General features: G+C 30.1%; 1 protein-coding gene across 1 annotated transcript; it reads left to right on the top strand.

Moving 5' to 3' along the window:
* Positions 1 to 8,968: 8,968 nt before the first annotated feature.
* Positions 8,969 to 13,964, top strand: LOC104881041 (uncharacterized). The gene is made up of 2 exons (XM_010659651.3): positions 8,969 to 9,165; positions 11,913 to 13,964. The coding sequence occupies exons 1-2, from the start codon at positions 9,020 to 9,022 to the stop codon at positions 12,877 to 12,879; spliced, it is 1,113 nt and encodes a 370-aa protein (XP_010657953.1). The 5' UTR covers positions 8,969 to 9,019; the 3' UTR covers positions 12,880 to 13,964.
* Positions 13,965 to 15,417: the final 1,453 nt, after the last annotated feature.

Here is a 15,417-nt window from a genome sequence, read left to right as displayed (position 1 = left end):
ATTTAGACAAATCAACAACAACATTTTTTGTGGTCATTTCATTACATTTATTGGATAGAGTACGACATTAGCATAAATTTCTCAATTTCAAATTAGCTTATGATATTTGTGTTAACATAATGATATTTAAAATTTTCACAATGCTTATAATCATAACTCATTAAATGAACTAGAACATTATAGCTAATAAAAAATAAAAACAACCATAATAGCAATGAGATAATAAAAAATGTCCCATGTGTCCATAAGTCCAATTCAAATAATATTGGACAAAACAAACCACATAAACAATTTATATGCAAATAAAAATCATATATATACACATAAATATAGAGATGTAATCAATTGATTTAATAGCCCTATTATCATTTTTTTTAATGAACCTACCCTAGGCTTGCTTGCATTTTTTTTCTTGCGGCTTGCACTTTTGGATTGCATTTTATATTATTAAAAAAAAATCTAATTGTTTGGACTTGAACCTTTGCCTTCGGGTAAGAGTATTCAAAGCTTTTCCCCTAAGTCAACCATATTGATGTGAATATTAAATGATAAGAATTACTAAAAATCTATAACAAATAAAATTATTTAATGCGGTGTCTAATCCCCACAAACTTCAAGGCACATTACATTTAAAAAATTATTTATTTCAAATTTAAAAAACTTATCAAACACTTTTCTATTTATTTCAAATAAATAAAAGGTTGATCTTTCATTTTTACTATAAATAATAAAAAATATTTTTATGGAAATAAATCTCTATTTATTTCAAAGAAATAAATATAATTAAGATATGAAGTCAAGTCTTGTTTTACTCTAATACCAATGTAAGATGAAAATAAAATTATAGTTTAGATTAAATACCTGTGAAAAATATACGTTGCTTGAATTACAATCTCTAATTGCTGCTAGTTTCCTTCAAAGAAACTATTAGAGTTTCTTATTACTTCACTTTCTAGATTCTACCTCTAGTTTCTAAATGCAAATAGACACCAAGAAGAACTTAATTGATAGAAAATAGCAAAAATATAAAAGCTCAAACACTCTAAAAAAGATCATTGGACTCACTAATAATTGTATTATTTAGAGAAGCTGATTGGTGAAGGATAGGATTTCAAACTAAATGGAAAATTACCTCCATTCTATTTTTAACCTATTGAATTCAAAAAAAAAAAAAAAAAGAACTTCACATAATCTTATTTACTTATTCATTTCCTTTTCTTTAACCCACATGTAAACAACGGATTTTATGAAAACATTCAAATTCTAACACACATTAATTAAGGTTGATTTTTAGGATTCAACCATTAAGATTAATCTATCTAATAATTGAGGATTTTAATGTATAGTACTTATAGAGGTACTATTTTGATTAGGAAAGATTTCACAAGAAAAAAAAAATCATTTGCTTGGAAAACATTAATTTGAAACAATCTCATATTTGCTTGATCCACGTATTGTTTCCTACCTCTTTTTCACATTCTCACATTCCTCAAATGTCACACCCCTAGACAAACTTCAAGGGCGTAGCAATCATTTCACACCTTAAGCCTAAAGACTCAAAAGGCAAATGACTCAAATAATCATCATGTAATTGGAAGGCTACCAATTAGCAAATTCTTGTTCAAAGTAATAAAACATACCGTAATCCTCAAAACTCAACTTCAAAAACTTACATATTAACCACATTATTATTGTCCAAAAACTTTAAACTTAAACAATTCAAATAGTAATTAACTTCTAACATTTGAACAATGTCCAAAATAAAAATTTAAAAAAAAATCCTAATAAGAAGAAATTCCCAACCTAACCAATCACTCTTTGCCCAAATAAAGAGTACCTAAAAAATGTTAACAAAAGGGGATGAGTTTAAAGCCCAATAAAGAACATTAATACAATTTCATGAATCAAACATTTTCAATTATGATTACAATAGAAGATACATTGTATAATATTTTTTGTAAAAACTTTTGAGTTTAAACATTTTAAAGCATCCAAAACTTTCTAACCAAATATTTTTGTATTTATGTCAATAACAATTTCATATCAAATCCAAATCAAAAGCATTCAAAACATTTTTACTCTGATTATCAAATCACAAATGGTTCCCAATTAGGTAAGACTTTACAAATGGGTGGCTAGCCCGAAATTTATTTCTTTTCATGTGGACCAAACCAAACACTACTAATACTAGTTACCTTTAACCAAACCCCTAGAGGTCAAGGTTCAAAGCAATTACATTCCCCACCAAGAAATGTGAAAGATAACAATTATATCTTATTGACTAAGGTCAAAACGATCAGCAATTATATCCCATTAACTAAGGTTAAAAAGGTTAACAATTATGACCCGTTGACTAAGATAAAAGGTGAACAATTATATTCCATTGACTAAGTCAAACAAACCAGATTCAAACACTTTGATTTATTCATTTAAACTTACAAAAAAAAAATATAATATCTCCATATTTTCTATTATAAGAAAAAGAAAATGTTTTAACATATTTTTCATGCAAAATGTTTTTGAACCATGCAAAGAAACAAAAATAACATTTTATAGCATTTTATACTCTAACGTACCATTGGATGCAGATTAACACTCAAGCAGAACGCTCGATGGATGTGCCACTAGATGCAACTAAGAGTGCTTGAGCGGTAGAGCCATTGGATGAGGCTTAAGCACTTGAGTGTTAAGGACATTGGATGTAGCACTCAAGTGGCCAGAACCTAATTTCAATTCAAACAAAAGATAGAATACTCAACTAACTTAGAGACAAGGATTGAAACCAATTGAAAAAAAGTTTAACGATAAACTAAAAGGAGTAGATAATTAAGTCCATAAACTTTCAACATTAGCTCAATCAATAATAGATTAAGTAAGTTACTTCAGATAGTATACATCAATCCATCAGGAATGAAGTTTCAAGATCAAAGGTTAGAGTTAATTGTAATCTTAGTTTCGAAAACCCAATGCATAACCATCAATGTATAAAAGAGCTAACATGGAAACATAAATATTGATTTTCAAGGGAATACAACTTACTATCTAGTTCAATATTTTGAAATTGGTCACTTAGAAGAGATCTAGTCATGACTTTGGTCAAATTAAAGAACACATCCAATTTGAACTAAAATCATCGAATTTCTGTTTAACATGGCATCGTTGATCTACATACAAAAAAAACTTGAATCCCCCTTAATTTGATATCATTTTTTTTTCTTTTTCTTTTGAAAGTGGAGGCATTGCACACCATGATCAATTGATTTTTTCTTTTTATATTCATTCATGGTTGCCTTTGTATCCACTTGGGGGTATTTCCAAATGTTGCAAGTGAGCAACATACATTTATGAATGTGAATCTGGGAAAGAATATGAGAGTTATGCTTAACCAAAGATTCAATATTTTGTATTGACTCACCTCGGGAAACAAATAATGATCATAGTCAAACAAAGTATGTGGATAATAAGATTTGAGCATGATAACGGATCATTCCAAAGCAATCAAAGTCTATTTTATTGAGTTCCACTTAAGAAGTCTCCCTCTTGATTAAGTACAAGATGTAACTAATATTGAATTTCTCATGTACAAAGACATTTAATTATCAAGAATCAAATAATAATGATTAACAAAATTTTATGATTTCATTCACATCAGATCTTGTAGATATAGTATATTTCTCTAAATCACAAACTCAAGGTATTACGAATCATGCTAATATATCAAGTAAATAAACAAAAATCATATGCCCAAAACAAAATAATGTTAAAGGAAACAAAAAGATATAAACACTATCTCAACACCTTTGAAACCTAAACCTATGATGATCAATTAATTAGGCATATGCCAAGAGATTTCCCAAGGTACTTCAACCTAAGAGAATCCAGGGTTTGGGAAGAATATCTACTAATTGAAGTTCAGTGTGAACAGACTCTAAAGAAACAACCTTTTCTTCAACAAGTTCCCTAATGAAATGATGACGAATTTCAATGTGTTTAGTACGCGAATGAAGAACAAGATTCTTTGAGATATTTATAGTACTAGAGTTGTCACAGTGTATGTTGATGGTTCCTTATTCAATTTCACAGTCTTTAAACATTTGCTTCATTGATGAGAGTTATGTACAATAGCTCCCAACAATAATATACTCAGCTTCAATAGTAGATAAAGATATAGAGTTTTGTTTCTTGCAAAGCCAAGCCATAAGACAATCACCAATAAAATTAAAAAAAAAAAAAAACAAGCATTAAATGTGTTTTATCTATCCTCAACATTTCTAGCCCAACCAGTATCAGAATATCCATCAATCACAATAGAAGAACCATAGGGATACCACAAACCATAGTCAAGAGTCCCATTTATATAACAAATAATTCCTTTAACAAACATTAAGTGTGACTCTTTAGGGTTTGCTTGATATCTAGCACAAACTCCAACACTAAAAGATATGTCAGGATGACTCGTAGTGAGATAAAGTAAGCTTCCTACCATACGTCTATAAAGCTTTTGTTCAACATCTTTTCTAGATGCATTTTTACTAAGCTTAGTGGTAGTGCTCATAGGTATCCTAGAGTGTTTAGAGGATTCCAGATGTTATTGAACTCTATCCCCCGATCACTTCTAATACTTACAATTTGATTCCCTTTCTCAACTTGAATTCTGGTGCAAAGAACCTTTAAGTGCTCAATAGTTTTAGATTTTTCTCTCAAAAAGGATACAAATGAAAACCTAGAGAAATCATCTACTACCACTAGGACATATCTTTTCCTACCTTTATTCTCAATGCGCATAGGACCCATGAAATCCATATGAAAGAGGTCTAAGGGCCTAGTAGTATTAATCCCTTCAATTCTCTTGTTTGAGCTTTTCACTTGCTTACCTTTCATGCACTTACCACAAATAGATTTAGGTTGACCACTCTACTTAGGGATTCCTCCAACTCCATCTTTATTCACGATGGACATGTTTTTAGTTATAGAAACCATATGCCTAAGGAAGCAGCATCAGAGTCCAGAAATCTGTTAGTCCAGGGCTGTAGAATACGCTCCCAATGGTACTATAAAGCACCTACTTCATGTATAATGTACCATATTCCAAATCCTTTTTCAGCAAGGAAAAAGTAGAGCAGTGTCATAATGTGTAGATTAAACCAATTCCAATGACAGCAAGAAGAAATTCACGTGTCCAGCTTATTTCCAGAAATTTCAGAAAGCAAACACTTGTGTCCACAGAAAGAGCAACAAGACTGTGTTTTATATATATCATACCATATGCAAACAAAATTCATCATTACAAGCCATGCATGGTTAAGATTTAAGTCAAGTAGCTGCCAAGAATACAAGTAAATACAACATTCATACTCCAATCAAATCTTACACCAATACAATCTGAAGTAGCAAAGCCACAAGCAAAGATAATCTGAAGCAGAAAATATTTTTTTTTTTTTTTTAAAAGGGCACAATCCAGATCAGCAAAGCATAAGAAATACAATACACACTAGCAAGTCTTAAACAAGTGCATGCCAAAGTTTTTGAATCCTACACACAACAAGTCAGTGGTTGAGGCAGCAACCATCTCAGTCTAACTCTACGAGCTGCACAGAAAATGAATTATCAGGAGCTAGCTGATGATGCAAAGAGGTTACGGTCATTGTTTAATGGCATCATCTTCCCATACCAGTTCTCCCATCATGACTGTTGCCCTTCAATGAACATTTTTGTTTGCATTGGCATTGTTGAAAGGCAATCTCTTCGACATGTGACACATGGATATTTTAATCCTTCGCAAAGATGGTCACTCTAATGAATCATCAACCCAAATGCTTCTAAGTTTTAGGAGATCAATAAGCACTAGCGTCTTCAGCCTTGGAAGTGAATGGGATTCTAGTCCATTGTTCTCAGATTCCATAATTATCTATTCAATTTGATGACATTCTTCAACTCTCAAGTGTTGCAATTCAGGAAGCTGCTTAATCATTCCACTAGAGAATATTTTCTTCAACATGGGACATTTAGTTAATGTCATAGTTGTTAATTGAGTCAAACTCCCATCATGAACCGGCCCTACCCAATACATTCCAGCTCCAAGACATAAAAATATTCAAAGACATTCCTAAATCATTTTCTATTCAATAAAGAAACTAAGAAAACATCAACATCAAAATCTACACGATAACCCGTACCAAAATGGGATCTCATGGAACTTGAAATAAATTAAAATTTTAACACATTTTCTCATGTGCATAATGAGACATGAAATTCTTCCTTATCTCATACCCTGAGTTTTAAAATTTATAAACTATTGAACTTGAAATTTGAGTCCTTAACGATGGTTAAATCTAAACCATTAACAAAGATATAAAGAAATGAAATCTATGTACAAACAAATAAATTTAAAGTAAAAAAGAAATGAAATTTAAGACGAAGAAATAAGACTTGCATTTGAAGAAATAAGATCACTACAAGGTAGGAAGAAAACCTTGAGGCTACTTTTAATTAGGTATTACTTTTTTTACGCCATAGAAAAACCCATTCAATATATTATCCCTACAACCAAAAAGTAGTATGCAAACCAAATACTATTTGAATAGAGAATTTAACTACCCAAATAGATAACTAGATTCTATCAATAGTAATTGCAACAAATATGTTTATTAAAACAAAATTTTGCTTAGATATGGAGTTGTAATAAACATTTCAGATTAAAGAAAAAAAAGGGCAAGAACCCAAAGTCAGCACTCAGCTTTTTCCAATAATGGGTTCAATTTTCAGTTGATAAGATATGAGTGGTTCTTCGATCAACAATTTCCAAAGGAGCCACTCAAACAAGAGTCCATGAAATCAAACAAGCTTCATTAAAATTAGAGCAAAATATCCTTACTTATATCGCTTTTGGAAGGAAATATATATAGAAAATATTTTAAAAACTTCCACATTGAATACACTAATTTCATAAAGAATAAATTTAAAAATATATATATTTCTCATGTTTGAATTTTCAAACAAATTTTACTTTAATTATTTGAGAATTGTTTCAAAAAATTTATCAACAATCACTAAATTTCATTTTGTAAAGTGTTTTGCATAAATAAAATGAGTTTAATGTATTATATTAGATAATCAATTAAAAAAAAAAAAAACTTAAGTATTAAGGTAAAGTTTGGTTTTTTACTTAATTTTAAATAAAATTTAAAATTAAATAACTTTTAATAGTGTCAAGTATCAAGCTGTTTGTTTTTTTAATATTTTATTTCCATTAAATACTAAAAAATAAAGAAAAACATGTCATTAAAAAAACAAGCAAATATTTTGATTTTTTCTATTCAATAAAAAAAAAAAAAAAGAAACAAGTACTAAACTAACAAAAAGTAAAAAGACAAACAATTTAAAATATGAAAATAAATTACTTTCAACAAAAAGTTAAAAAAAAAAAAAACAATAGCTAAGATTTGAATAGCCAGGAAAAGTCTACCCACACCTTTCTCTTCCTCTCTTTACTTCATTCTCTAAATAACAGCCAGAAAATTTAGCAAAAGATGAATTTTTCTTTTGGATCATTCACACCCAAGGATGAAAATATCGGTAATTACGGATATATCGGTATTTCGATTTTACGGATATATCGGTAGATATTTTGATATAAAATATTGGTAGACCTAAAATTGACCAAAACTTATAAAAATATAAAATAAAACTTTTAGAAATGAAATTAAAGTATAATAGATATTTTAAAGTTATTTTATTAAATAAATTAATGTATATATAATATTGTGCGTGTCAATAAAAAAATATAAATTTGATAAGTGTATATTGATTATTAAATTATTTTAAATATTATTTGATCATTATATTGTGATATTTGATTATAATATATTTCGATGGATATTTTAACACAAAATATCCGTAAACCTAAAATTGATCAAAACTTATAAAAATATAAAAAAAAACTTTTAGAAATGAAATTAAAAACATAATAGACATTTTAAAGTTATTTTTTTCGAATAAATTGATATATATATATATAATATTGTACATGTTAATGAAAAATATAAATTTGATAAGTGCATATTGATTATTGAATTATGTAAAATATTATTTGATGATAATATTGTGATTATAATATGTTTAATTTTAAAATCTATTTAATATTAAAATTATGATATATTATAAATAAATGATGATAAATATATAAAATATTAATAATATTAAAAACACTATGAATAAAATTATGATATTTTTTACTAATCAATTAAATGAAAATTTTTCATTTAATTATAAAATAGTTATAATTAATTTGTTATTTAAAGTGTTTTTTTAATATTTTATTTATATCCTAAGTTTTGATATATATATCTTTAGTGTGTAATATTTATCAAAGGGCATGTTTGCCTTAATGGAACTGGGCCTGAAGTGGAAATCTTTTGTTGGGAAGAAAAAAGCTCTAAAAGCTCCATTTTGAGCGTTGACCGATATTTTCTTCCTTGTTCACACCCTTATCCTCAAAACAACTTTTCCTTTTTGAAACACGTTCTAACTGAAGAACAGTTTTTTTAAAGCATTTACCCTATTTTTTTTCATAAAAACAGTTTTTTTTAACAATTTGTACTAAAATTAGCTTAATTTTTAAAATCCATTTCAACTCTTTTGATTTTTTTTTTTTTTTTTTGTAAAATATTTTGAGAAAGAATCCAAAATATAAAAACCATTTTAAAAACTTTACATTTTGCCGAATCGCAAAATATGCTAATACTAATAAAGAATAGGTTAAGAAAATTGTTTTTTATATTTAAGTTTCCAAACCGATTGTGTTTGAATGTACAATTAATTTTATGGTAGACAATTAATTATAAATGATAAAAATTTACTTTTATCTTATTGCTTATATGTTAAAATAGATAAAATAAAAAAAATACATATAATGAATTTAAGACACGCTGGAAGAAAGAAGATGAGGTAGACTGTGAGGGTTGGAAGAAAGAAGGTTAGGTAGACTGTGAGAGAAAGAGAAAAAAAAAGGGGGACGTCGATGGAACCAAGCAGGAGCAGAACCTCTCCAGACACGGCAGCGGAGGATCTGAGTGGATCTGATTCAAAACAGCCTGTATATTCGGAATTGGATGCAAAGAGTGATTTGGGAAAGAAGCCTTCTCAGTGGATGCAGTCGCCGGCTTCGTAAGTTTTCCATTGGCTTGTATGCATGCGACCTTTAATTTTAATCATTAGCATGGATAGAAATAGAAGATGTTTGTGGCGGTTGGCAACATCTTTGAATTGGATTTCATGTTTAATTTTAACAAGGATAAGTAAGAAGACGAATTTAGAGCAATCAAAAAGAAGATAAAAATTATACAGCTCAAGTGCTAAGAAGCTTAAAAGGTTATAATAGGACTATAATTTGGGCAAATGGATTGGGTTGATTGAGTTAATACTGACCCAAACATAACCCGAACTAAGAAACAATTAAATCTAAGGTACTCAACCTAAACTAATCCAACTTGATTTTTTTTAAGCTTGGATTGGTTTGTTGTGTAAGCAAAAACTTTAATGCAAACAATGTTAGATCAAGAACACAAAAATAAAGCAATCATCACATTTGTACACTAGGTTTTAACATGGCTCAGTCAACCATGCTTATGATGAGAGAGAATATTTCTACTTTATCATAGAGAGTATTACAGATAAAAGAATTAAATACAACTATTAGGTTCCCAAAACATCTCATGTTTCCCCACTCCTTGTATCCACACCCTCAACCACAATCCCTCATTCCCTCGAGTATCTTCCGTTCTTCCTCACATCTTTATCCACCTCATATAATCTCTATAGACCTATCTCCATTTCATAACTTACTTTCCTTATTCCATAAGGAAATTTAATATTACAATAATATATCAACTTAGAAAATATTCTATACAATATTTTTTATAAAAATGAATCTTTACTAATTTAAAATTTGGGACACTTCCCAACAATCTCCAAATTCCATTAAGTCAATCTTTCATTTATCTATAATACACTTTTTTTATCACATCTTGAAGAGAGAGCAATCAACTCCACCTTTAATTGAAATTTTTTTCGTCTTTATCTTGTGTGTTCTATAATCTTTTGTTCTTCCAAAAATCTTCAACTAAGGGCTCTGATACCAGCTTGTTGTGTATGCGAAAGCTTTAATGCAAATAGATCAAGAACACAAAGATAAAATAATCATCACAATAGTACACAAGGTTTAAAGTGGTTCGACCAACCATGCCTACATCCATAGATGAAAGAGAATCTTTCTATCATACCATATAAAGGATAGAACTAGAAGGGTGAACCACAAGCCCCCTCGCTCCATCAGGAGCCTCTCGTTCTTCCTTACAATTTTGTCCACCTTATGTAGTGGCCTATCTTTATTTTATAAATTTTTTCCTCTCAACTTAGAATATTTATAAAGATATTTTCAACAACTTTCTTTATATTATAAGAAAATCTAATATTACAATATTGCATAAACTGAAGAAATATTTTATACAATATTCTTTACAAAAGGGAATCTTTACTAAATTGAAAAGGAATTTTTACTAAATTTGGGACACTTCCTAACATGGTCGAGATATGGTTGATTAGGTTGTATGATTAAAAATTCAGCCACAATGTTTTTTAAGAAAGATTTTCAAGATAGTGACTCATAAGTAAAAATAAATTTAAGTATCTTTCTAAAAATTTGAAAAAGCTTATAATATAATTATATTTTGATATTTTTTTTCAAAAAAATCCAAAAGAAAATTAATAATATTTATATAGGATAATAATGTACATTATAGATATTATAAAAATATTAAATATTAAGCTCGGGTTGTCCAAACTGTAACCTGAACCTACACATAGCAATGTTATGTTTATATTATATGAATATATTTTAAGGCTTACGATTTATGTAGATTTTGATAAAAATTTATTATATTAATAATTAAAAAAAGGTAGGAATAATTTGGAAGTGTTTTAAAAGTAAGAAATTTTGAAAAAGTGAAAGAGAAATAAAAATAAATAAATAAATAAACCATTCCGCAATGGTCAGACCTATAAGACTGGCCTCCAAAAATATGTCCGAAATAATAATTCCAATAATACTAAATTTAAAGGTATTTTGATTATTTGATTAAGGGTCATTATTGTTAAAAAATAAAAAATAAAAAATAAATAAATATTAATTTAGGTGCATGTATAGAGACATTTGATAAATGCAAATATAAACACTATATTTTTATTTAAAGGTAAGATTAATTAGTTAGTACCATATATATTAAACAATTTCTAAGCAATCAGTTAACCTTTAGTGTTGTTAGCTATGCTTCATAGGTAATGAATAGCAAAACTAAATTTAAGATATTATAATTATGAATAGAGTTCTTTTTTTTTCTAAAAGTCTTAATAGTTTTAATTAAAATTTTAAGTTAACAAATTTATTATAAAACTAAATTTTATATATATTCTCTAATTTTTTTCAACAAAACAAAAGGTCTTTAATTAAAAATGATAAAATAATTTAAAGCATGATTTAGTAACATCATCTTTGAAACATTTCCGCAATGAGATTCATGTTCTCAATTTGAGAAGTATATTGTAACTGAAAATGAGCTTTATTTTTCATTTTTAATTTTAAAAAAAATCGAAAAACATTTTCACGAAATCATTATATTTTTAGGGTCCATGAAAAAATTGAATTTCGGCTAAGAATCTCTCATATACAATTAGAGTGTGTTAGACAGTGATTGTAGAAAAAGTTTTTAGCCTTTTTAACACTTGAATGATAAAAATTTTCAAGTGTTAAAAATGCTAGAAAATGTTTCATAAAATCATTACCAAACGAACTCTTAGTTTTCCAGAACTGCATTCTCAACTCACTCTAATGATTTTTTTTTTTTCTTGCATTTCAGCATATCCAAAATCATGCACAATGTATGGCAATTGAGCAGGAAGAAGGATGTTGTGTGCCTTATTTTATCATATCCTCCATTCAACTCCTGGAACAATGAAAGACACAGAGGCTGGATTCTAGATGTTTTGGAGATTATTCACAAAGTACGAACACAGTACGAGAATAACGCAGCTAATGTTTTAGGGTTCTCTTCTGAAATCACTAGATTGCTTCATCATTCAATCCATGATATTGAAGCTCATGTTCCAACAGGGATCTCTGTTAAGATGTGTGAGCGGTGGTCTCCAGGGCATACAGCACCTAAGAAGGCAATGCTGGATTTGTGTATTGATGATTTTATGATTCGGCAATTTTCACAACATATACAAATTCCCGAAATTCGGAGTATTTTGATTTCAGAAGTAAATGATAAAGCCTTTCCGTGCAGACTGAAGAATCTTCCACCAATAAGGCAAATGTTTGATCCCGTCATTCAAGTAAATGTCAAGTCTTGTCTGACAAGTAAAGATATAGAGGATAGAATCATAGAAGAATTGGGTTTCTCAAAATATAGCAGAGGGGAAGCAGAGCAAATATTGAGAAGCCATAATTTCTTAATCCTTCTTGATGACTTCCATACACGGAGAATAAATTTGCATGAGCTGGGGAATGGCTGGTGGAACTCAGACAACACTCAAAAGATAGTTTTGATAAGCTTTTTATTTCATCCAGGGGTGCTAGTGGATCTGGAGATTAGGAGGAACCATCATCTATTATCATGGGAATTATTTTGTAGGAATGTTGGTGAAGTTGTGCATTCTTCAACTATCCAGCAGCTAGCTATACATGTGATTAGACAATGCTTTGGCCATTTCCTAGCCTTGGTTCTAATGGCAAGAGCCTTAAAAGAGGTCAAGGATGTTTGCATCTGGCAGCACGCATCTCGGGTTATAGGCTTTCTACCAACATCACATGTCGAAGATTGAATTTTGCTTAATGCATTAGCATTCATTCTGGGGCATTTAGGTTCCACAAATAAATGTGTAAAATATTGTGCATCTTACCTAGAGATGGAAGGAACGAACAAAGTTGATTTAATTAAAAGGTGGATGAAAGAAGGCTTAATCAGAACACTCAATGAAGGAGAACAAATTGTTCAACATCTTGACAATGCCCTCTTGTTGGAAAGCTTTCGGAATGGAGAGTTAGTCCAAACGCGAGATGAAATCCGTAAGGAGTTAGTGAATTTTTATAAAGCCAAAATGAATCCAATACTACTTGTTGAACTAGATGGAAGAGGACTCATGGAGGCACCAAAAAATGAGGCATGGGATGAAGCGAATGAGATGCATTTGATGAATAATAAAATATCCAAGCTATCGGATAATCCAAATTGCCCTAAACTTAGTGTATTATTCTTACAAGGTAACCGTCATCTGAGGGTTATTTCTCCATCTTTTTTCCAATGCATGCTTATCCTCCAAATCCTAGACTTGTCCCAAACTAAAATAGTCTTTACCACAATCTTTTTTTAAGTTGGTTCAACTTCGAAAATTCATTTTAAGAAGTTGTGAACTATTTAAGGAGTTGCCAGCTGAAGTAGGAGAATTCTGTCATCTTGAGGTACTTGATCTTGAAGGAACTGAAATCATAAATTTACCAGTTGCTATTGGGAAACTGACAAATTTGACATGCTTGAAAATGTCATTTTATCCTCAAATTAACCACAATAGAAGAAGCAACCATTCAAATACAATCATACCCCAGAATGTCATATCCAATTTGCTTCAATTGGAAGAGTTAAGCATAAATGTGAATCCAGAAGATGAAAGATGGAATGTAACCATGAAAGATATTGTAAAGGAAATTTGCAGCTTAAACCGATTGCATTTTCTTAAACTTCACTTGCCAGAAGTTTTGCTTTTGAATGACTTGAGAAGTGGATCATCATTGAGAAACCTGTCATGGATGCACTTTAGATTTATTGTTGGCAATCATCTGAAGCATATAATATCCCGGTTGCCACATGAATCTGCAATTAAATTTGAAGAACAAGAAAGTTGTTTGAAGTATTTGAATGGTGAAGGCGTCCCAATTGTAATTAAGGAGGTCCTCCAGCATGTTTCTGCATTATTCCTAGATCGCCATTTAACTGTTACCAACTTATCTGAATTCAGGATTAAAAATATGAAAAATCTAAAATTTTGTGTATTAAGGGAATGTAATGAGATTCAAACCATTGTAGATGCAGGTGATGACAGAAATAGTACGCTTCAAACACTAGAGTGCTTGAATCTTCATTATATGAAGAATTTAAGGAGCATCTAGAAAGGGCCACCAAGTTGGATGGGTTCACCATTCAATCTAAAAGTTTTGGCATTGCATACCTGCCCCAAATTGGCTACCATTTTTACTTTCAATCTTCTTCAAAGAACTCTACAACTTAGAGGAGCTTGTGATTGAAGATTGCCCTGAAATCAACAGCATAGTAACTCATGAAGTTCTTGCTGAAGATGTAGGGCCATGGGTATGGTATCTCCCAAAGTTGAAGAAGATATCACTTCATTACATGCCTAAATTGGTCAGCATTTCTAGTAATGGTGTAGGGATTGGACCAAGATTAGAATGTCTAAGCTTCTATGATTGTCCAAGCCTCAAAATTCTCTCCCCAGAGGAAGTTAGCAGTGGTGAATTAAAGGTGATAATAGGAGAAGCAGGCTGGTGGAGTGCATTGAAGTGGAATAAATCAGAACAGTTTGAACAACCAAATCTGGATGCTATCTTTGTTCCAATTGAAAGGGACATAGATTCGAGGACACAATTAGCAGAAATCAATGATTAGCTTCAAGCTCAGATGCAAAAAACAGAGCCCTCTCAACAGTCAGGTTGTTTTTCTATTTCTCTTTCTTTTCAAAGATAACTCCCTAACAGTAAATTATTCATTATAGAGTTGAAGGTAGAATCCAAATAATCTTGTGTGCACATTTTGGCTAACAAGCGTTTATGTTCTGCTGCACACCCATGCTATTTGTAATATGTGTATTATGTGTCCAAGTTTATTACTCTATGTAGACTTTTTATTCTACTGTCTCCCTAATGGTATTTTTGTTGGCTATTAATTTGTCTGTGAGGAACAGGTCCTACCGACTCTCTGAAGGACCCTGCAGTTGATGCTGGATCAAGCTCAAAGCAGAAGCAAGTTGCTTAGCTATACATATGCAGTACTAGCTAAGCTTGAGCTATTATGGAACTGCTGCTCCTTTTAGCTGAGAAAAGAAAGGATTGATACCTGAATGTGAACAGATTAAGGAATCTAGTTTGGTATTTTCTGGATAGCCGCTGATTGCCTCATTGATTGTTGTTTGTTTAGTTATTTCAGTTGTGTTTGGTTGTAGAGAAAATGAAACTCAGAACCTTACTTCTCTAATCTCTTTCAATAAATTGTGATGTGGACTTGTTTATGCTTTTGAATCCAGTATTCAAAAGCAACATCCTTCGGTTTGTTTGTATTGATGTGACAATCA

The sequence above is a fragment of the Vitis vinifera genome, chromosome 12 (genome assembly GCF_030704535.1).
Source record: "Vitis vinifera cultivar Pinot Noir 40024 chromosome 12, ASM3070453v1".
Lineage (NCBI taxonomy): Eukaryota > Viridiplantae > Streptophyta > Magnoliopsida > Vitales > Vitaceae > Vitis > Vitis vinifera.
This window is presented reverse-complemented; position numbering and strand designations above follow the sequence as displayed.